General features: G+C 50.8%; 1 protein-coding gene, 1 long non-coding RNA gene and 1 other non-coding gene across 6 annotated transcripts; 1 reads left to right on the top strand and 2 right to left on the bottom strand.

The window, feature by feature from the left end:
• Nucleotides 1-2,053: 2,053 nt before the first annotated feature.
• SHROOM1 (shroom family member 1) lies at nt 2,054-9,837 on the bottom strand. Of its 4 annotated transcripts, none has more exons than XM_078364845.1 (9): nt 9,784-9,837; nt 9,255-9,472; nt 4,733-5,761; nt 4,593-4,648; nt 4,191-4,397; nt 3,436-4,005; nt 3,213-3,354; nt 2,840-3,112; nt 2,054-2,718 (listed from the first exon to the last, which is right to left on the bottom strand). In XM_078364845.1, the coding sequence occupies exons 3-9, from the start codon at nt 5,717-5,719 to the stop codon at nt 2,386-2,388; spliced, it is 2,568 nt and encodes an 855-aa protein (XP_078220971.1). In that variant the 5' UTR covers nt 5,720-5,761; nt 9,255-9,472; nt 9,784-9,837; the 3' UTR covers nt 2,054-2,385. The 4 variants fall into 4 exon arrangements, with proteins under 4 accessions (XP_078220971.1, XP_078220972.1, XP_035146745.1 ...); XM_078364846.1 differs by having other exon boundaries at nt 9,255-9,341; XM_035290854.3 differs by lacking the exon at nt 9,255-9,472.
• On the top strand, nt 6,515-7,872 carry LOC144581394 (uncharacterized). The gene is made up of 2 exons (XR_013532076.1): nt 6,515-6,645; nt 7,663-7,872. It is a non-coding gene; the product is annotated as an uncharacterized LOC144581394 (long non-coding RNA).
• Nucleotides 9,838-20,174: 10,337 nt separating the features above from the next.
• On the bottom strand, nt 20,175-20,235 carry LOC118151914 (U7 small nuclear RNA). Its single transcript, XR_004740307.1, has one exon. It is a non-coding gene; the product is annotated as a U7 small nuclear RNA (small nuclear RNA).
• Between the last annotated feature and the right edge of the window lie 2,381 nt (nt 20,236-22,616).

Below are 22,616 nucleotides of genomic sequence, written 5' to 3'. Positions count from 1 at the left end.
AAGCGTAGGCACCAGCTTTCACCAAAAGGAGGACAGCGCCCTCTGCTGGCAGCGTCCTGAAGGGTCAATTCACCGGGCTTCTGGACCCAGCCAAGTCTTGAATCTGTGGTACTGATACGGAACAAATAATGGTGAGCTCATTCTTGCCCTCTGGAGAAATAACGATTTGGAAGGGAGAAAACCTGGGGCAAGAAGACCAAGGCAAGATCCATATCAGGAGGTGTGGCCTTATTTGGGGGTTCTTCCGGTCTGGCAGGGACGAGCACAAAAGCCTCAAATTTATTTCCCCGTGGAAAAACCCAGCACACAACCGAAGTCCAGTTTAATAAGAAGATGGCAGACACCCCTACTCCCCTGTGCTCCCCATGCCCAGCCGGGCTGGGGGTGCTTTGAAATGCACAGTTCCCATTGTCTTAATGGAGATGTTAGCTGTGTTTTTCCTTTTTCTCTTTTCTTCTTTTTTTTTTTTTTGAGACCGGTCTCACTCTGTCGTCACCCACTCTGTCGAGGCTGGAGTGCTGGAGTGCAGTGATGGAGTGCAGTGACGCGATCTCAGCTCACTACAACCTCCCACTCTCTGGTTCAAACGATTCTCCTGCCTCAGCCTCCCCAGTAAACTGGGATTACAGGGACATGCCACCACACCGAGCTAACTTCTGTATTTTTATAGAGACGGAGTTTCACCATGTTGGCCAGGACGGTCTCTATCTCCTGACCTCGTGATCTGCCCACCTTGGCCTCCCAAAGTGCGGGGATCATAGGCTGAGCCCCCACCCCCACGCCATAGCTGTGTTTCTAAGAATACCACAGTGGAATAATGCAACAGGGACTGTACAGAAGAAAAGGCAGAAATTAGCAGCTTCCATCCAGAATGTGTCTCTGAGTGTGTTTGCTAGGCTGAAGACACTGGAGTGGAGGCCCTGCCCACTGTGTTCAAAGGGGCAAAGCAAAGCATAATGTTAGAACCCACAAAGGCCTCAGCAGGAGCCCCCTATGTTTTTTATAAAAAGGCATAATGTGAGCATTGTTCTGTGCTCAATGGCACAACTGTTATAACAAACGCTTTTGGTATGAATACGACCATTTAAAATTCCCAACCAGTTGCACTCAGTGAGAGTACGCATCAGAAAACAAGCCCAGAAGCAGAGATTTCTCACTCAGGGGTCTGTTGGCTTTAAATACACATAAACATGCCTTTTAATGTGCACAACTTCCAAAAATACACCGAATATTTGTGGAACAATGTTGTTGTCCCCAGCATTTGCAGCTACAAAGGCTGACGCAGATTTCAACATGTATATCTGTGAACCTAACTTTGATTCTATATACACGGGGTTGATGCACACATTGAGGAGTCCTGCGTGTCATACCACTCCAGCCCCTAACTTCCCACTTCCCACTGCAGCCCATCCCCAGATTACAACCACAGCTGTGTCTCCAGGTCCTTAGTCCCAGCATGGAAGGTCTTCAGGTCTCCTACCCCTCACCTTCCCGTCCCACCCTCAACTGCCTGCCTCGGGGGCAGCGGTGGGGGAGGGGGGAGTCTCTGAAGGAGAGGAGGATAAATGGTTTTGATAACATAACTGGAAGAAGAAAGTTCTTTCTTGGACATTTGGGGGCATACATTCATTTTAGAATAAATATCCCTAAATGTTCAAGTGTGCTGAATATTTGTCAGGGCATTTAGGCAGCAAAGCATCTGAGCCCATTTGAGTCTTGAAAGGAGACAGGACTCCCATTTTCACTACTGAAGCTGGGATGTTGGCTAGAAACCAGATAAGGAATCCAGGACTCAGACAATCAGAGCTAGGCTTTTAAGGCTGTGACACAGTCACTGGTAGCAGTTAGAAAATACTGGTGACAGTGGAGCTGAAAGCCCAGTATTTCCCTGGTCCCTCTTGTTTTCAAGCCAGGTTCTCCAGGCTAGACATTGCCGCGGTTGACTGATATTCTGCCAGCAAATCCCTCTTCTGCTCTAGTCAGGCAGGGCTGGTGACTCTGTAAATAAGACCCCTCACCCCTCCCACAGCTGTGCTGCAGATGACACACACACTTTTCTTAACCATTTTTATTGAAGAAAAAAGAGGCTGCTTTGCACCTTAAGTGTTCCTCTCCCTTGTCTCCTGCCTCCAACCAAACCCTGACAGCCTCGAACTCTCATCACAAAATGGGGGAATACTGCAGTTTTAAGATCCATACATTAATTGCCAAATAACCCACAAGACCTGGGTAAGGCCACATGAGAACACTTTGGAGGAATATCTTAGAGAGCCCTGGCCTCGGTCCTCCCCAATCCCTCAAGGGAAAAGCACAGAATAAATCAGCATCACCCCACTTATGTGGGGCAGAGGTAGGGGTGATGCTCCCCACCCTCTCCATCTATAACTAGGTAAGGAGAAGAGGGAAGGGCGGCTGATCCGGAGGACAGGTCCCTGGGGGCCGGGACAGCCTGGGAGATGGGGAATGATGGCCAAGGTCGTTCCTGATGGCGTCCAGTTGGTCCTGAAGGTACCGGATGCGCTCGTCCAGGCTGCGCTGCTGGGCCAGGATGGCGGCCTTGCCGGCCAACAGGGCACAATAGGCGCGCAGCTCCTCCACCGGCAGTGCTCGCGTCAGCACCTCCCGCACCACCCGCTCGCGCCGCGCCACGTGCTCCTTCAGCTCCTTAGCGTCCTCCTCCTGCCTCTGCAGAAGCCGGAGTCGCTGCAGCAGAGAGGCCTGGAGCCGCAGGAAGAGGTGGCGTGAGCCGAGCAAGGGCGCCACCGCTCGCGGAATGGTTCCAGCCAGAGGCAGCAGGCCCCTCACCGCCCTACCCGCTTGCAACCTGAACCTCTTTCACCTGCTCGTCAGCGTCGCTGTCTGAGGCCACCCGGGCCAGGGCGCGGCGCACGCGCGCCAGGCGACTGCCCAACAGCAGCAGGAGGCCAAGCACGCGCTCTAAGTCGGCCATGAACCGGCTAAACCGCTCCAGCTCCCGGGGAGCACAAGCCTGGCGCACTGCAGCCTCCAGAGCCACTTGACGCCTGGCCCATACCTGGGCCTCCCCTTGCAGCCGCTCCTGCTCCATATGAAGGTCCTGAAGAATCTTTTGGAGGAGGACGGCCAGCTCCACCTGTGGGGAAGACTCAAGGCTGGGGCCAGGCTCCTGACTTTTCTGCCCAGGCTCTGGGCTCCTACCCACACCCAGCCTCCACCAGCCCCTCTCCACTCACTTTCTTGCCTTGGATGCTGTTGTTTGGTACAGGGAGCTCCTGGCCACATGGCTGGTCAGGCACAGGCTCGGTGGCAGGGTTTTCAAGCCTTGCCTCCTCCTGAGGAGCTGGCAAGGGCTGGGTGAAGCTGAGTTGATAGGACCTGGGAACAAAGCCAAAGCTAAGTTTCCTGCCCCCGACTTCAGGGGCTCAGAGTTCAGAATCCCTGGTACCCCTCACTCACCCTGGCTCAAAAGTACCAGCAGCCTCCTCTCCAGCCTCCCCATAGGCAGGCCGCATTGCAGCCCGGACCTCTGCTAAAGGAATCAGCCCATCCAGCAGAACCAGAGGTGGCTCTGGGCTGGGTTGGGAAGCAAGAGTGTCACTTAGAGAGGGATCCAATCTGGCAAGCTCCTGAACCAGCTCCTCGAGGCACTGGCTAGGCCATGTGGGCCTGGAACCAGGCTGGCCAGTGCCCCTGGCCAGGGCAGTGTTGTGAAGAGGACCTGGGGTATCATTGCCTGAAAGTCTCAAAGCATCAATTGGAAGAGGTTTGAGGAGGTCACTCTCTGCAGCTGTGGGGGGATTAGTGGTCAATCCAGTGGGGTCAATAGTTGGGATGTCATCATTTACAGTCCCAGTGGGGGTATGGCTTGTGGGTCTGGAAATACCTACGGAACCATTTACCCCCTGCCAGCAGTCATCTGCCCCTGCAGTTTCTGGACACTCATGGAGCAGGTACTCTGGGGGGACTGTAGCCTGGCCAATTCTTTGGCCTGAGCCAGTTCCATACTGTTGGTCAGAGGCATGAACACTGGAAGCAGAAAAGACACTGAATCAAGAAAAGCTCCAGCCACAGACAAATGGTGGCCTCCAAGGGCCATCTGTCCCTACCCCCATCACCAGGCTTCAGCTAGAGAGGGTTCCTACCCCTCTAGCGTTTCGTAGATGTGTGTGTCAGGGGGTGCCGCACGATGCTTGGAAGCAAGAGGGAATTACCTGGCTGGTGGTCCCTGGGAGGCACAGGGGTCTGGTGGTGATCTCATTGTGACCAGCGGGGCCTCTTCCAGGAACACTTCATCAGGAAGGGAAGGGAGCCGAGCAGGCACAGTGCAGGTCTCTGAGATCCTCTGCTTACAGTCAGCAGGGCTGATCTGGGGTACCTCTGCATGATGTACCACCGCAGCCTCCCTCTGAGGTAAGAACCTAAAGGCAGGGACCCCATAGTGACCACAGTGACAGGAAGGAAGCTCTTGGTGTTGCACCAGGGAGACAGTAGGGTGCAAAACAATCAGAAGGCTCAGACTGGCGGTAGGTAAGGAAGCCCTTTCCTTTGTTGAGCAAAAGCTATACAAGCTGCCTTCCCCCAACTTGGTCTACAGAGTGGTCCCTGTCTCTCACCTGGAAAGTTTGGTCTGAAACAATGGTCTGGGGGTTTCTGCTCCTTCGGGAACAGCCTGGAAGGGTGAACAGTCTACTGAAATGTGGCTCAAGTTTTGTTTCCCAGATGCTCCCCCGCCTGCATTTCCTGTCTTCCATACCTGGGCAATGGGAATGGTCCCTCCTGATCCACCACAGGAACCCAAGGCTTCGACTGAGGCGCTCTCACTCCGACTGGCAGGCCTATAGATATCACCAAGCTTCAAGGCCCTGGAGTCCAGGTCCGTTGTGCCTTGAGACTGCCTCTCAGGCAGCCATCCGACCTGGCAATCTTCAAACTTAGCCAGAGCCGGATGCTGGAACTCCAAATGCTCAGGCCCAGCGAGGCCAGAGCTGGAGCAGGCCTCACCCAGGCATTCCCCAGCCGGCCCACCGCCCTGACCCACGCAATCCAGCTTTCCTGGCTCCGAGAAGCACCACTTCCGCTGCTTGTTGGCTAGGCGACCCCGGCCGGCGGTTCCTGGCGCGGGACCCCGGGAGCGCGCGGGCTCTCCCTCCCCGCCCGGGTGGCTGAGCGAGGCGGAGCGCGGGTGCGTCACCGGGGGCCGTGCGGGGACAGTGGGCCGCAGGCGGGCGGGCAGGCTCATGCGGAGCTCCTTGCGCTGGAATGACGTCTCCCGGAGCACTCGCCGCTGGGCACCCTGCAGCCGCTGGCGGTAGGCGGCCCTCGAGGCCGGCGGGCTGGGCGGCTCGGCAGTCCGAGCCGCGGCCTCCGCCTCCGCCGCCAGCGCGTACAGCAGCGGGGTGGCCTGCCTGCTCAGTGGCCCTGGGGTTCCCGGGACCTCTGCTGGCTGCGGCCCACTGCGGGCGGCGACCGCGGGGATGTGCGAAGGGGACCGCGGGGATGTGCAAAGGGCAGCGTCGGGCGGGGCGGGGGCCGGGCCACCCCAAACAACGCGCACGTAGTCCCAGTCTAAGTAAGGAAAGAGGTCCGTCCCCGGCGACGGCGTGCGCGGCTCGAGGCCGCCAGAGGCTGCGGAGAAAGAGCTGTAGGCCGAGTCCGCGTGCAGGGATAGATGCCGCAGGTCCAGGCTGCTAGTGGACGAGGCCGGGGAGGCGCGGTCATCCCCAGGTTCCAGGGCCTCCATGGCTGCGCAGATGAATCCTGAGGTTGGCTGGCTCCTTGGATCCTGGGAAAACACAGACGTGGTGCTGGGTAAGAAGCTCCATGTGAGGGCGGGGGCGGCCTGCAGGCCCTGTCACCACAGACAGCCAGACACATACTAAACTTCCCCTCCGTGGTCACACCGTCACAAGCGCTGGCATTCCCCTGATTTTGGCAGCGTCAACTTGGGATCAGAGGTGGCATGGGAAGTAGGACCAGTCCCAGGGAGCACCTCTGAAGGTTGAGAGCCCAGCTCAGGGGAAGGAATTGAGACCAGCTCATTCCATGCCGGGCTCCCCTTGCCCACACAAGCAGCCTGTACCCTGAGACCTTCTGGAACGCTGAGAATGTACCCATGCTCCTTTCCTCCCCAACCCTGTTCCACCCAGGCTGCTTCCTGGCTGCTCTGTTGGCTTCTCCATGTGATCCTTCCCTGATAAACAATGGTCAAGAACAGTCTGAGACCACAGGGGAGCCAAGAAAGGAGGGATGGGGGAAGACCCAGGGCAAGGGACAGAGGCAGCTTCACAGCGTTCCTCCCTCCCTCTGTGCCTGTTCGGTTCCAGGTGCTTTATGTAAATATATATATTTTTTTGATCGTCACAACTGCTGTCTGCATTTTACAGACGAGCATCTGAAGGGAAATGATTTGTCCAGGGCCACACAGCTGAGAAGTGGCAGAAGCCTGCCTGGAATCCAGGCCTGCCTCCACACTCCCTGCAGCCAGAATCAATTTCCTAGAAGCAAGCCCTGCTGAAAGGCAGCTTACCATCCCTCCTGCCCCCCAAGAGCCTGAATCCTCACAAAGCCTACACTCCACGGCGGGAAAGTCACTCCTACCTCCCACGCACTATGGGCAGATTCCAAAATAATCTGGTCTCCACTTCTCAGACTCTGCCTTTTGTCTAGGTACGGTGGGCCGACCCCCATCTTTGCCCTGCTTCTACTCTTGCTTCTCCTGTAGGACTCAGGTTAGAGGTCTCTCACCTTTTGGGATTCCTTCAGTGTGCTGAGCAGCCCCCATCACCCCACACTGTTCCTGTTGGCTTGCTTCTGATTCCCTCCTCCCATTCACACCCCTGAACTTCCTGGGGACAGGCCCTGTTCTTCTTCATTACTGAACTCTCAGGGCCCAGCACAGTGCCTGGCATGTGGTCAGTGTTAAACCAATATTTGCTGAACGTCAAGGGAAAGAGCAGACTTGCAGGGAGTAGATGTAGGGGTGGCCTTGGCAGAGAAGGAAGAGAGCACCTTAGCTTCTGCACATCTTTCTTCCCTCCCTATTACTTTTCTGGGGAAGAGGAGAGAATGGATGAAGCACTTGCCACCATAGACACTGGCGAGGTTGCTCATGCAGTATTAGGTACAAACAGAGCAGGTAAGCACAGGTTTGGGCAGGACTGACCAGAAATTGATCCTTTCCAATCCTGGGAGGAGGATCAAAGGTAAGAATTGAGTGGGTGTGCCTGGGTCAGGGTGAAAGCAATTTTGAGGTTTGGGAAATGGTAATGTTGAGGTTTTGGGTTCCCTATCAACTATGGAGACTTTGTGGGGCTGGCTTGCATTCTCTAAGCTGCTTGGTGGGGAGTGCAGCTAGGGTGAGGACCAAAAAGCAGGCTTATTTGAGCCAATTAGACACTATTGGGAACTCAGAGTCACCCTCCACCCATGTCCCTGAGGCTGAGGATGTTACAGATTGCTGGTTAGGGCAAGTACAGGGGTTAGTGGTAGGAGGATATGGTGTTTCCTAAAAAGGAGAGGCAGTACCTACAATATTCCCAGGAGAGGCTCTCAGCAGACCTAGGACCAGAACATCTTGATGTCACCCATCTGGGGACATTTGTATGGCTACTAAGCACAGGAGGTTGGCCCTCACACTTAGGGTTGGGGACCTCTTTTGCAAAGTATTTCCACTCTAAACTTTAGGAGGACAAGAAACTACTCTGAGTACCAGCTCCTGGGAGGACAGTCACCTCTTCTAGGAAGCCCACCCTGACTGCTCAGACACAAGCCCTTTCTCTTCCTACTCTTTCTGAGTCCAGCTTGGGAGCACTTGCTCATGCCACCCATCCTGCCCATTGTGGCTTGCTGCAGCTACAGATGGGAGTCACCAAATAAAAAGATGTTTCCTCAAAAGAGGTCTTAAAAATCTGTCTTGAGTTACTGTGCTAACAAAGGATTCTGAATTCACCAAATAAAAACAGCTTGAATGGGTGATCAAAATGTGTACACATGTCTGTTTCCTTATTGACTGTAACTTGTTGAAGATGCTTTTGCATTGGTGGCCCTATCAGGCTGACATCTATGCAGGCTGCTCACAATGTGTCCTTTGCTCACATTGTGTACCATGCCCAGAGGACCCAGCTGCTTTTATGTGTTTTGCGGGGGGCCTCAGCACAAAACAACAAGGTATTTTCACATTTGTCTGGCTGCAGGGAGCCTCTTGCAGTCCAGCCAGCCCCTGTGGCTGGGAGTAGCCCTATATTAGGGGTCCCCACCTCAGTGGCAGTGGCACATGTGGGCTGGGCTGCCAAGCCTGTGCTTGCTGCTGAAAGGGAGGGTGTCCAGAAGGGGGAGCTCAAGGAGCTCTGCGGGCATTTCGCCAAGCCTCTCCAGAGAAGGGGGAGCAGCCTGGACTCCCCGCTAGAAAGCCAACAGATTGGAGTCCTGGGAGGGGGAGTTGGGGTGGGCATTTGATGTATACTTGTCACCTGAATGAAGGAGGCAGAGAGGAAAAGGAGACAAAGATGAGTGTGGCCTTCAAAGCTAGTGGCCTGGCAGGTGGAGGCACCAGTCTGAAAGGAGGAAGCTGGGGCTGGGGTCCAGTGCTCCTTCAGTCTGGGCTTCACGGTGTCTGTGACAAGTTTGGCAGCAGTTGGGATGTGGCTCTGGAGTTGAGCAGTGGAGGGTGATCCAGGCAAGACCCAGGTTTTTAGTTACAGGTTACTGGGGAAATAGCTGAAGACTATTTCCGGTGGATAAAATCACACCAAGGCAATAGGAACAAATCCAGGTAAGGTGACCGAGGAGGCATAGAACGGACAGCCTCAAACACAACAAACGATCAGGCTTTAGATCATACCTCCCTCAAGGCTGCCTGACATCTGACCTCTCCGTGCAGGGGCCGTCCAGGCCGCCCCTCCCGGCGGGTCCTCCCTCAGTACTGGGCTCACTGTGGGGGTGCTGTCTCCCTGCCAGACTAAGTTCCTGGGTCCTGGACCACATCTCGAACCCCAGTACCCATCACTAGGTCTAGCTAGGTGGACGTTCTGGGAAGTTCACGGGCTCTCCCTGTCCCCAGCGTCCCCCCCCCCCCCATTCTCCCGGTCTGTCAGGACCGACAGTGCACCCCACTAAGGATCCGCGCTCCCAGTGAGCGGCTGGTTTAAGGGCTCATCGGTCGCTGCACCCCACATGCAGAATCTCCGAAGACCCGAGCTCCGTGCCATGCACAGGAAATGCAGGAAGCTGGCAACACCCGGAGAGAGGCGGCCTGGGGCGTGGACAGACCCGGTTACCTGGGCTTCAAGCTCTGGGAGCCTAAGCGCGGGAGGGAGAGAAGCGCAGGCTCTGGCGGCCGCAGGGGGCGGCAGACACACGTGGAGCTGCGCGAGAGTGAATGGTCGTAGTGGCCCCGCGCAGTTCTCGGCCTTTCGGGTTGGGTTCACCGTCGGGAAAGGATCGCGCGCAGGAGACAGGGCGAGCCCGGGAGGGAAGGACCTGGCTTCTCCAGAGGCTTGGCGACGAGTGGCAGAAGCGGATGGTGGCGGAGTGAGACAGCACGGCGCCCCCAAGCCACACGCCGCGCCGCCTGCCGGGAGGGGGTCGCGTCTCCGCCTCACAGCGCTGCAGCCGGGAGAGGCGCGCAGGGGCCCGACTCCACTCGCACAACCCGACGCGGCGCGGAGCCGGACACGTCCCGGCCGAACGACGCCCGGGCTGCCCCGCGGCCACAGCCTCGCCACCCGCCCCTCAACCCCGTCCGCCCGCAGCCCCGCCGGCCTCCCGGGGTTGGCGGACTCCCCGGCCCCCGCCCCCGCCGCCTACCTGAGGCTCCTGCCGAGACGCACTCCTGGGCACTCGCGGCCGCGTGGTGACATCAGAGCCCCGGTCTCCGGCTCCGACCCCACCTCCAGGCTCTGGCCGCGGCCGCAGGGGAGGCGCCACGTCCGGCCGCGGGGGCGGGAGTCACTGCCTCTAGGTAGCGTCCGCGCGCCAGCCCAGTCCCAGGCCGGAGGGGTGGACAGTGCGTTCTCGCGCCGGGCACAGACCTCTTGCTCTAGACCGGAAAAACTTGAGCGAAGGGGTGGGAAGGCGACTGATGCGACCGCCTACCGGCCTCCAGCGCGTCCTCAGCACGCGTAATGCTCGGGGGCCGTGTCCCTGGGGACCCGACACCTCCCTCGGTGGGGAGGTCCAGAGCGGGCCTTCAGGCGCCAGACGGCTACCCACTTTCCTCTCCAAGCCCGGCCAATAAAACAAAGCTGCCAGGGCCTCTTGCCTCCCACCTGTCCAGCTGGGTAACTCGCCCCTTGATCAATTCTTCCCCCAGACTCCCATTTCCAAAACTCTTCCAGCTCTTTGACTTCCACCATGGGCTCTTGTCTCCTGTTCCTGTCCCATTTCTTTCCATTTCTCCCACTACCCAGTATGGCCTGGGCCCTCAACCTGCTACCGGGTGGCGGGGTGGGGAGGGAGGGCAGAGCACAGGGAAGCCCCTGGACTTATGTGCACCCTAGCTGCCCTGAATGGGTCCTCAGGGAGCTGAACATATGCATACCCGCTAAGGCTGGACGCTGGTGCTCAAGGCCCTCACCTCTCAGGACCTCCATTCTTCAAAGATTGCTCTGCCTGCTCCTGCCACTGAGCTCCTTGCTGTGTCCTCAGGCTCCCCTGCCCCAGCTTTCCAAACTATTTCAGGAATACCACTCTACCAAGAAATGCTCCATTCCTGAGAATGGCTGGGGGCCCTTTGCTGAGTCTCTCCAGCACTCAGGTCTCTGCCTTTGTCCTCTGCTGTCCTCCCCCTCCCACAGGATCAGCAGGGCTGGGCTCAGGGACCATGTCTTCTCATGGTAGTATCCCTGGCATATAAAGGTTTATTGGTGTTAACAACCAGGACTCTGAACTCTGGCCAGGAGTCAAGGTTGCCACCTCCTAGGGACACTGGGAGTCTGAGGAACTCTGTCTTCTTGGGTCATCTTGGGGTGGAGGTAAGAAACATTTGAGCCTGGCTTCTGAGAGTGGTGCCCTCTGGGCCCTGCTCCTTCTTCAACATCATCTGGACTCAGGCACTAGCTTCAGCTGGAGCTCTAGGCTTTAACACAGTGCCTCAGAACATTTTGGCTTTGAAAGACTTTTGTTGTTGTTTTGTTTTGTTTTGTTTTGTTTGAGATGGAGTCTCCCTCTGTCACCCAGGCTGGAGTGCTGTGGGCTGATCTCGGCTCCCTGAAACCTCTGCCTCCCAGGTTCAAGCAATTCTCCCTGCTTTAGCCTCCCAAGTAGCTGGGATTACAGGCACCTGGCACCATGCCCAGATACTTTTTGTATTTTTAGTAAAGATGGGGTTCGCCATGTTAGCTGGGCTGGTCTCAAACTATTGACCACTGGTGATCCACCCGCCTTGGCCTCCCAAAGTTCTGAGATTACGGACATGAGCCACCACACCAGCCTGAAAGACTTTTAAGGTTTTTAAGACCCTGATCCACATCGTCTCACAGCAGCATCACAATAGAAGAAAGACAGCACAGCAAACAAACAAACAAATTTTTTTTAATTGTTCATGTTGGTTGGGGCAGTGGCTCGTGCCTATAATCCCAGCACTTTGGGAGGCCAAGGTAGGCAGATCGCTCGAGCTCAGGAGTTCAAGACCAGCCTTGGTAACATGGTGAAGCGTCAACGCTACAAAAAGATTAAAAAAAAATTAGCTGAGCATGGTGGCATGCACCTGTAGTCCCAGCTACTTGGGAGGCTGAGGCACAAAAATCACTTAAACCCGGGAGGCACAGGCCACAGTGAGCCGAGATCACACCACTTCGTTCCAGCCTGGGAAACAGAGTAAGACTCTGTCTCAAAAAATAAAAAATTGCTTATTTTTTTACTTACATGTCTTGAAAACCATGGGGACACAGTGTCCAGAGTGATTCTTATTAACCCACTCCACCCAGCTACCCCTCACCTCCTGCACGCTCTATAGTAGGTAGAGCTTAACTGTCTACTTAAGTCCCCAGAAAACAAATCCTGCCTACCCATGTCTCTCTTAGCCTCTTCTGTTCTGAGAAAGAGAAAAGTAGCCCCTAATATCTGAAAGCCCCAACCGGACCTCGGTGTTGCCAGAATTTGTCCTGACATTCACAGCAAGGCCTTAGTGTCATCCCATTGGACGTAAGCCATTTCACCGGATATCACCATGAGACAGGGCCATTCTTTAACTATGATGGATCAAGACAAAAGCAACAGGAGTCTGATCATGTCTAACACAGACAAAAGCATGAACATTGTCCAAGCCACAAAAATGACCAGACATCTTTCTGTCCTAGCTAATGTGAGTGCATTGTGCTTCTTCACCAATTGCAGCTTTAGGCTCACTCTAATTGTTCCTCCTTCTAGATAAGATTTATTAATATACCCAATCATAGAATTACTCTTGTTCCCTGACAGCATCTGGCACAAAGGAAAGTTCTGCTTCTTTAACCCTCTTAAAAACCACTAACACAAACCCAGATCCTATAAGTCCTTTCTAATGCTCATTTCCTGAGATACCACATGGTTTCCCATGCTACGAATCCTCACCCACTTCAAAAAGCAGTGAACCCGAATTGTTTAACTACAGGTGTGTTCTTGGTGGTCTTTGGCTGGAGGGCACTGACTCTTCCTATCTCATTATTACAAAAACACAGAGAATCTTGGAGAAAAGAGGAAAGAAACTGCCACAAAGCTGGAGTCTTCCTTAGTGATGGTGGTTGGGGGGTGAGTGTACATGCAGAGGAGGAAAATATGCATATATTTATATTTTTCTGATACATGAAGAGACAGATGTCTGCCCCCTTCAGTATCTCAAACTTCCTCAGGCCTGGGAGAGTTCTTTTGAAGAGCCCCTTAGATGGCTAGGCTTAGCCGGGCTTAGAACCACAGACCTTGCTGTTCCTGACCAGGTCCTATATCAAGGAGCTGATAGGCGGGGAGATGTTGGCCCCCATTCTACATGCTTTGGCACTTGAAATCTGAACTGATGACGCCAAAGCAAAGCCCACTCCACAAGTCCCGGTGGTTTCTTGCTTTGATGCCCACTCTCTTTGTTGGATATGGTTAATGTGATGTGACAGTGGGTGGAATACTAAATACCACTTTGTTAGTGCCACCACTGTGCTAAGTGCTCTACGCATCTTGTTAATCCTCTTATTCCTGAGAAGTAGGTATCAGTATAAGCCCATTTTACAAGTGAGAAAGCTGAGACTTAGAGACATTATTTTGTCAAGGTCAGGTAGCTAATAAACAGTAGAGGCAAAACTTAACCCCCGAATGTCTGGTTCCAAAGGCCATGCTGTCATGTGAACATGACCAGTGTAAAGAACTGTGCATTGTGGATGTCAGTGCAGCCTTCCTAAGAGAGCAGGATTTGGACTTCAGATTGAGCAGAACTAGGAAGTGAGTGGGTAAGATGAGACAGTAGCAGCAGCCAGACTCCAATCAGGATTTCCCCACCTCTGTGTGTCCCCAACAGTCCCAACACAGATGAGGGCTTAGTTTCATATATGATTTCCAAGGATTTTTTATAAAGGACTTATAGAAACATTTCTTTCTGTAAGTACCTTTTTTTTTTTTTTAATAGAGATGGAACTGGGTGTGGTGGCTCACACCTGTAATCCCAGCACTTTGGGAAGCTAAGGTGGGAAGATCACTTGAGACCAGGAATTTGGGACCAGACTGGGCAACATAGTGAGACCTAGTCTCTACTAAAAAAAAATTTTTTTTTTTTTTTGAGACAGAATCTCACTCTGTCACCCAGGCTGGAGTGCAATGGTGCTATCTCAGCTCACTGAAACTTCTGCCTCCTGGGTTCAAGCGATGGGGTACACCACCATGCCTGGCTAATTTTTGTATTTTTAGTAGAGATGCCCAGGTCAGGGGTTTTATTATGTTGCTCAGGGTGGTCTTAAACCCCTGACTTCAGGTGATCCACCCATTTTGGCCTCCCAAAGTGCTGGGATTACAGGCATGAGCGTGCCTACCCTGCACCTTTATTTTTTCATTTCAAAGTGTATCTTAGAGTTTATTCAAAGTCAGTGCATAGGTTTTTTAAAGACAAGCATATAGCTGTCCATTGCATGGGCACAAATAAATTGGGTTAAATAACTCTATTATCGGACATTTAGGTTAATCCAGTCTTTTGCTATTACTAATTTAGTAACAAATACCCTTGTTCATATATCGTTGCTCACATTTGTAAGTCCACTTACAGGATAAATTTCTAAAAGATGGAATTGGTGGGTTAAAGTGTACATAGTAGATTGTACTTTATGAAGATAATCATGAAAAAATCTTCTACCTCCCAAGCTTTTCTGCAGTGTGACTTTGCCTCTACTCTACCCAGAAGAGGTGAGGTCTATTTCGCCATCCCCTTGGATATGAGCTTAGGGATGACAGTAACTGCTTTGACCAACAGAATGTAGCAGAAGGTTTATTGGACTAGTTCTGGACATGGCCTTTAAGTGGCCTGGTAGCTTCCACTTCCTGCCTCTTGGCAGCGTGACTACTCTGAGACAACTAAGCTATGAGCAATACAAGCCATATGGAGAGGCCCAGGAGCACGAGATGGCATGTGGAGAGGGGAAAGAGGCCAAGGAGCACTTAGGCATCGGATGGGCAAGTAACCAAACCATCTTGGAAGCAAATCCTGCAGTGTCAGCCACCCTCGCTGACACCATACTGATCAGGAAAGAATTCCTCAGCCTAGCTCTTCCTAAATTTCTGACACTCAAAAACATGAGCAAAATAATTATAAGAGTGCAAACCACTAAGTTTGGGGGTAGTTTGTTACATGGCAATAGATAACTGCAACAGGGTACGTGAATTTTCTATTTGATATTGTCAATCACTTCCACAGAGGCCATACCAATTTACATTCCCATAAAAAATGTATGCAAGTGCTTATTTTTCTGTGTCCTCACTGATATGGTTTAGATCTGTGTCCCCACCCAAGTCTCATGTTCAGTTGTAATCCTTCATGTTGGGGTGAGTTCTGGTAGGAGGCAACTGGATCATGAGGGCAGTTTTATCATGAATGGTTTGGCACCATCCCCCTGAGTCATACTAGTGAGTAAGTTCTTATGAGATCTGGACATTTAAAAGTATGTGGCACCCACACACCCCTCCCTTGCTTCTGCTCTGGCCATATAAAAGGTACCTGCTTCCCCTTCATCTTCCACCATGACTGGAAGCTTCCTGTGGCCCCCTCAGAAGCAGAAGCCTATGTTTCCCATACAACCTGCAGAACCATGAACCAATTAAACCTCTTTTCTTTATAAATTAGCCAGTCTCAGGTATTTATTTACAGCAGTGTGAGATCACACTAATACACTCACTAACACAGTGGATTATCAAACTTTTTTTAGATGGGGTCTTGCTGTGTTGCCCAGTCTGGATTTGAACTCCTGGGCTCAAGTGATCCTCCTGCCTCAACCTCCCCAGTAGCTGTGACTACAGGTGCACACCACTGTGCCTGGCCTCTTTAACTTTTAAAGAGCCATGGCCCATCCTGGCAGCCTTAGTCCAGGTCAGAGTGTGTAAGTGTTCCCAGTGCCATTGAAATTTGGGGTGATCAACTTTGCCCACCAATCTGCGTGGGATCAACCCCTGCTCTCTGGGGTCTCAAGTTTCCCTTCTTTTTTTTTTTTTTTTTTGAGACGGAGTTTCCCTCTTGTTACCCAGGCTGGAGTGCAATGGCGCGATCTCGGCTCACCGCAACCTCCGCCTCCTGGGTTCAGGCAATTCTCCTGCCTCAGCCTCCCGAGTAGTTGGGATTACAGGCACGCGCCACCATGCCCAGCTAATTTTTTTTTGTACTTTTAGTAGAGACGGGGTTTCACCATGTTGACCAGGATGGTCTCGATCTCCTGACCTCGCAATCCACCCGCCTCGGCCTCCCAAAGGTTTCACTTCTTTAGAATGAGTGCTGTGGCCGGCAGCTCCTGGGCCTATCCCCTGCAAGTAGCCCACCGCTGTTGGCACATGCCACCATGCCTAGTGCATTATCAAACTTTTGGATCTCTGAAATCTGAAAGGTAAAAATAATATATGTCTTAATTTATATTGCATATATTATAAATGAGACTACACACTTTTGTGTATTTTAAAGCTATTTGTATATGATCTGGGGTCTGTCCATTTTCTTTGCTCATTTTTCTATTAGATTATTGGACTTACTGATTTATAAGACCTCTTTAGGGCCAGCCACAGTGGCTCACGCCTGTAATCCTAGCAGCATTTTGGGAGGCCGAGTCAGGTGATTGCTTGAGCCCAGGAGTTGGAGACCAGCCTTGGCAACATGGCGAAGCCCTGTCTCTATAAAAGATATAAAAATTAGTTGCACATGGTTGCACATGCATGTAGTTCCAGCTACTCCAGGAGGCTGAGGCGGTAGGATCACCTGAGCCCAGGAGGTTGAGGTTGTAGTTAGATATGATTGTGCCACTGCACTCCAGCCTGAGTGATAGAGTCAGACCCTGTCTCAAGAAAAAAAAAAAGACCTTTATATATTAAGACAGTTAACACTTTTTCCAATGTGTGGCAAATATTTTTCCAAGTTTGTGTCTGTTGACTTTGTATGTGGTAACAGTGGATTTATATAGTTCATAGCTGAAGCAACAGATGTATCTTTCTTTTAGGCAGCAACTACATAGCCGTCTCAATAATTCAGAGATGGTAATATATTGGTTAAAGTACATTAGAGGTCAGAAATCTTTCAACAAAATCATGTTTATTTTTAGAAATTCAACAAAGCATGAACTACTGCTTATACACAAATGTCTACCTAAATTGTAAATGTTCCTCTGGGGCAAGTTTGTTTGCTTTTTAATTATGCACTGAATTCACCACAGTTGTCCAAAGATAGGGCTTCACAGGAAAGTAGAGAGTGCATGCAAAGAAAGTGCAGGGAAAGTGCAGCTTGCCTTCCCCGGGGGCACTCCTGACAGGCCAGGCCTCTTGGTGAGGCTGGGTGAGGGCTGACTGTTCCCGGAACTGAACCAGATTCCCTTTCAGATCGGCAGTTGCTGGGGAGGAGTGCTGGGCTGTCATGTTCCCGTTAAGTACACATATGTCACCTTTTCCCTGCAGACACTGGGTGACACCCAGCCTCTGTTTGCTTTGGTCAGAATAACTTAACTTTTCTCCTCCAGCCTGGCCCTCAGCCCCAGGCCTGAAACCATTCCATTCTCGTGGTCTTCTTTCATTCAGATGTTACTCATATATCCTTGGACAAAAGAGGATTCATGAGAAAGATGCATACAGGCTTCTTCTTCTCTACGAACTTCAGTGGGCCCCAGACAGATAAGTGTGGGCAAATGAGATTTTCCACTTTGCTCTTCTGGTCTCCTAAGGTTCATTTTGGTTTTCAAGAAAAGAAACTATCTCGGGCTCTGAACTAGACCCCAACAGCATTGCTCAGAGATGGCAACAGCCTCCTCAGGCCCAGGAATGGCCAGGCTGTCCCTTTTGTGTCCAGATCATAAAATGGAATTAGATGGTCTCCAGAAAGCCCCTCTCCTAAAACTGTCATTCTGTTTGAGCTAAATCTCCCAGATTTCTGCTTGCTGAGGAGTCACCCAGTCAGCATATTCAATGGAAGAAACATCCAATTTGTGATCTCTGGGCCCTGGCTGCCACAGAAACTGCGTGATGGACTTGGTACAGAATTAGGTCACAGCATGCTATGTGCATGTGGAAGAATTTTGGCTGGTGGCTCAGGAGACTGAGACTGCATGCCCTAAACCTTCACCAAGAATACCTTCTTGAGTTTAACTGTGGCATATCTGGTGAGTTACTCACACATAGGACACTTTGTTCTAAAACCCAGGGTATACCCAGCATTCATCAGAGTCTGGGCACTGTGTTTGTGCTCACATTTATCCCTGGTGGGGTCCTCAGATCCTAGTTAGCAGCTTTTTCTACTTCAGGGGAAGCAGCAAGAAAAGTAAAGATCAAAACAAAAAACAACGCAGCAAGACGCTTTTGACTTTCCTTGAAAATCACCTAGCAAGATGAAAGAGGAATATAGTCTGTTAGCTGGCAAATGGCAACTGATAGCAACCGCCTAGAAGTGGCAGAGAAGGATTCGTAGACAGGCTCACTGCCCACCCTTGATTTCTCAAAATGAAACAGGGAGAAAAAGGTACTCTTCAATTTGGTGTATCCCAGATATAGAAAACCAGTGAAGTAGGAAAGAGTGTGAGTTCCAAAGTATGGCAGACTTCAGTTTGAATGCCAGTAGCTGTATGAACCTGGAAGATGGCCCCATCTTTCTGAACCTCCCTCCATTTCCTCATGTGTAAAACAGGGATACTACTACATACCTGCCAGATAAAGAGTAAGGGAGATTTGATCACATAGAATAGTGCCAGGCTCACAGTAGGCCACCAATAAGTGGTGTTAGTTGTCATTATTTCTCACTTGAGTTTCTCCCAAGAAATACAATCTCAACTAAACTCCAGTCCTGATTTTCTCTCTAAGGACTGGTGTATCCACCTGGGGTCTCCCATAAGTGTTGCTCATGCTGCTGATAGCTCCTCTCCTAATCTTCGCTCACCATTCCGGCAAACAGGGCTGTAGTAGACATCTGAACACTTTCTTCATATTGTGTAAGTCTTGGGGAGACAGAACTCCCCCTCCTGCTTTGAAAGCCAGCCCAGTCACAGTACAGTCCTGAGACCTGAACTTAATCAATTTGATACTTCTTCCACAGACTGGAACTCTTACGTGAGTAAAAGAGACACACTGGGACAGGTGAGAAACGATCACAAGTCAGGGGGCGCAAGGGCAGTAGTAATCCTGGCCTGTCCCCTGCTTTCGCTGCACAGCCTCCATTAGTTCTTGTTTATTTTCAAAGTCTGGCTCTCCAGCCTTCTAGTTGATTCTGTGAACCACCAAGTCTCCTCCCAATACATTCCTTTTTTGAATGAGTCAGGCCGAACTGCTTGCTATTGTTTGAAAAGAAGAAGTTTCTAACGTGGAGCCAAGACACCTTTTACATACTGTCAGGCAGGAGGAAAATCCAGCCAGATTTGGGTGTTCAGAGCTGCCCTTTACCTGGGAAAAGCAACTACTAGCAAAGAGGGCAAGAGAGATTTCCACAGCTGCCCCAGAGTTCAGGGGAGGCAGTCTCTCTGCCCTTTGATGTTGCTGGAAATCCTCTAACAACACTTATGCAATCTCAAAACTAGCAAGTCAGGAAACAGGATAAAGCAGTACAAGAGAAATATGAGGCAGGCAAGTTCCTGGTTCAAAGTCATAAACATTTGCCATAAAAATAAGAACAAGATTTCCCTTGATAAACAAAACAAAGGCAAGAAAATGTGGAGACTGGTTGCTTTTTCCTCTTGCTATACTAAGGAGGGTTGACCTTGATTCTGCCTTTTCTTTGCACACCAGCATAGGCAAAAAGGCTAAGCTGAAGTCAGGCTAGAGAAGAGACGCAGGCTTCCATCCCATAGCTGCCCCAACAGGGGACTGGGTGTGTCCTGAAATTTTCTTTTTTCTTCCTTTCCCCATTTGCAAATGTCCCTGGTAAAGACCCATCATGATGCTGAATTACATGATCCCTGAGCCAAGTATCAGCTCATCAGTGAAGCCTTCTTTGACATCCCCAGGTAGAGGTCATTGTTCCAGGTCTACTTAATACTACATTGTAGAGTATGTGCTCATTTAGTGATCTGTCTGCCTTATTAGACCTGTAGTGAGTGCTCTGAAGGAAAGGACTATGCCTGGCAGTACCAGGCTCAGAAGTAATCTCAGAGTTTGTTGAATAAATGCATGTGGGAGACCTGACTTCATGTGAACAGCTGTGTCATTCCTTTATTCTGTGAGTTCACAGTTGATAGCAACATGCCAAGAATGGTCTTGGCCTCCAGACCCCATTTGTATGTTGGTGGGGGTTATGGGGTTGGGAGAGTCCATGCAAACAGCATTGAAGGCACCAAATGGCCCTCCTAGGGAAGTGATTAAATTAAATAAAGGGACTTAATTAGTAAACAATTATTGAGTGTTCATGTACCAGTTGGCCCATACTTAAGGTGAGAAGCAAGGGACAGATGTCCTAGGAGCCAGAAAGGAAATCAGTACTTCTTCCACCAGAGCCATTGCTGACAACCCCTCTGCCAGGGCCTGCCATGGGCAGACTCATTGTCAGCCCTCACTTGGGGAACTGACTTGTTTAACATTTTTGGGGCCTTCTGGCAAAAAAACAGAAAGCCTGCTAGACAAATTCTAAGAGCTGTAACACTGAGAACCAACCTTTTTTTTTTTTTTTTGAGATGGAGTCTCACTCCTTTGCCCAGGCTGGAGTGCAGTGGTGCAATCTTGGCTCACTGCAACCCCCCTCTCCTGGATTCAAGCAATTCTCCTGCCTCAGCCTTCTAAGTAGCTAGAATTACAGGCATGAGTCACCATGCCCGGCTAACTTTTGTACTTTCAGTACAGACAAGATTTGACCATGTTGGTTTCGAACTCAAGTGATCCACCTGCCTTGAACCAAATTTTAAAGAAACATTAGACCCTGGACTGATCATTTCCTTCAGGTAGCCACGCTTCCTATTTCACTCTCTCCTTTTGCTGGAGTCTTTTCAGAGCAAATAGCTTTAGTCACTCACTGGGGCACAGCAATGAGAGGTCTAGGGAGGTGCTGCCGTGAATGGAAACAAGGACTTTCAAGAGAGTTCATTTGGATTCTCCATTTTTTTTTTTTTTGAGACAGAATTTCACTCTTGTTGCCCAGGCTAGAGTGCAGTGACACGATCTCAGTTCACTGCAACCTCCGTCTCCCAGGTTCAAGTGATTCTCTTGCCTCAGCCTCCTGAGTAGCTGGGATTACAGGCACCTGCCACCACACCCGGCTACCTTTTTGTATTTTTAGTAGAAATGAGGTTTTACCATGTTGGCCAGGCTGGTCTCATGCTCCTGACCTCCTGATCCTCCCAAAGCACTGGGATTACAGGCATGAGCCACCTTGCCTGGCCTACACTTTGTTGTTGTTGTTGTTTTTTGAGATAGAGTTTTGCTCTTGTTGCCCAGGCTGGAGTGCAGTGGTACGACCTTGGCTCACTGAAACCTCCGCCTCTCAGGTTAAAGTGCTTCTCCTGCCTCAACCTCCCAAGAAGCTGGGATTGCAGTCATGTGCCACCACGCCTCGCTAATTTTTGTATTTTTAGCAGAGACGAGATTTTGCCATGTTGACCAGGCTGGTCTCAAACTCCTGGCCTCAAGCAATCTACCCACCTCAGCCTCCCAAAGTGCTGGGAATCCAGGTGTGAGACATCACACCTAGCCTGACATTGGCCCATTCTTGCTCAAGGTCTTCACATACAAAGCAAGAGATGGCTTCTGAGGGTTCTAACCACTCTGATGTCTTAAGCCTGTGTCTACAAATGCAGAAAGCAAGCTCACGCAATCTTGCACTAAGTTATTAATTCAGAGCACCTTCTACCCACAGACCTAAAGATATCTTGCAAGCCTGGTGATCTCAGGTTTATTTGTGAGCCACATATTCAGATGTGCATGTGCCTGCAGATCACATGACTTTTTTACAGTTGTGTGTAAATTAGTTTACTAATCATTAAAATTAAGAATTTTTTTTTTTTTTGAAACAGAGTCTCGGTCTGCTGCCCAGGCTGGAGTGCAGTGACATGACGTTGGTTCACTGCAACCTCTGCCTGACAGGTTCAAGTGATTCTTCTGTCTCAGCCTCCCAAGTAGCTGGACTACAGGTGCTCGCCAGCACGCCTGGCTAATTTAGTAGAGATGGGGTTTCACCATATTGGCCAGGCTGGTCTTGAGCTCCTGACCTAATGACCCACTCACCTTGGCCTGGGATTACAGGCATGAGCCACCACACCCAACCAAAATTAAGAATCTTTAGTAGTAATACAAAAGGAGTCTGTTCAAAAGTATTTAGCCTAATGCTACCTATTAACCAATTCTAATCTGATTTGATCATATCATAATGAAGTATTTACATTATCATCAGAACCTGTTAGGTCAAGGCATGTCCCAGTCTTGACACCAAATTTGTATCTACATAGTAGTTCTCAGCTTCATGTTAGCAGTTCCATGAAAGAATAAGAACTTTGGCAGAACTAGGTCCAGGTTCTCTTGGTGGGCAGAGTATCATCTCTTTGTATTCTATTAGTTCCTTTGACTTAGAGCTCTGGAGGACTGAATTCCAAAGGTAGCTGCAGAAAATCAACACATTTCACAGGTGTCTCAGACTGTGTGCCTTTCTCTCAAATTTTGTCCATTTTCACCAGGGAGAGCTGCAGTTTATCTTATACGATTCATGATTCCACCATGCTTGGGCAGTTCAGTAATGGGAGAGAAGTATATCTGGGTATTGTTATTCAGACCAGAAAGCTAGTTGGGCATAGTGGCATGCACCTGTTAGTTCTAGCTACTAAGGAGTGCAAGGCAGAAGGATCACTTGAGCCCAGAACTTTGAGACCAAGCTGGACAATACAGGAAGACTCTGTCTCTTTAAAAAAAAAAAAAAAAAAAAAAAAAGAGGGGAGTGGGAGAGAGAGAGTACACACTAGAGTGAGTGCAAGCACCACTACGTTAGGAGGAGGAAATATATTAATTTATTAAGTAATAGGCTGGGCACGGTGGCTCATGCC

Source organism: Callithrix jacchus, chromosome 2 (genome assembly GCF_049354715.1).
Source record: "Callithrix jacchus isolate 240 chromosome 2, calJac240_pri, whole genome shotgun sequence".
In the NCBI taxonomy this organism is placed as follows: Eukaryota; Metazoa; Chordata; class Mammalia; order Primates; family Cebidae; genus Callithrix; species Callithrix jacchus.
The sequence above is the reverse complement of the archived record's forward strand: the minus strand, read 5'-3'. Positions and strand labels throughout refer to the sequence as shown.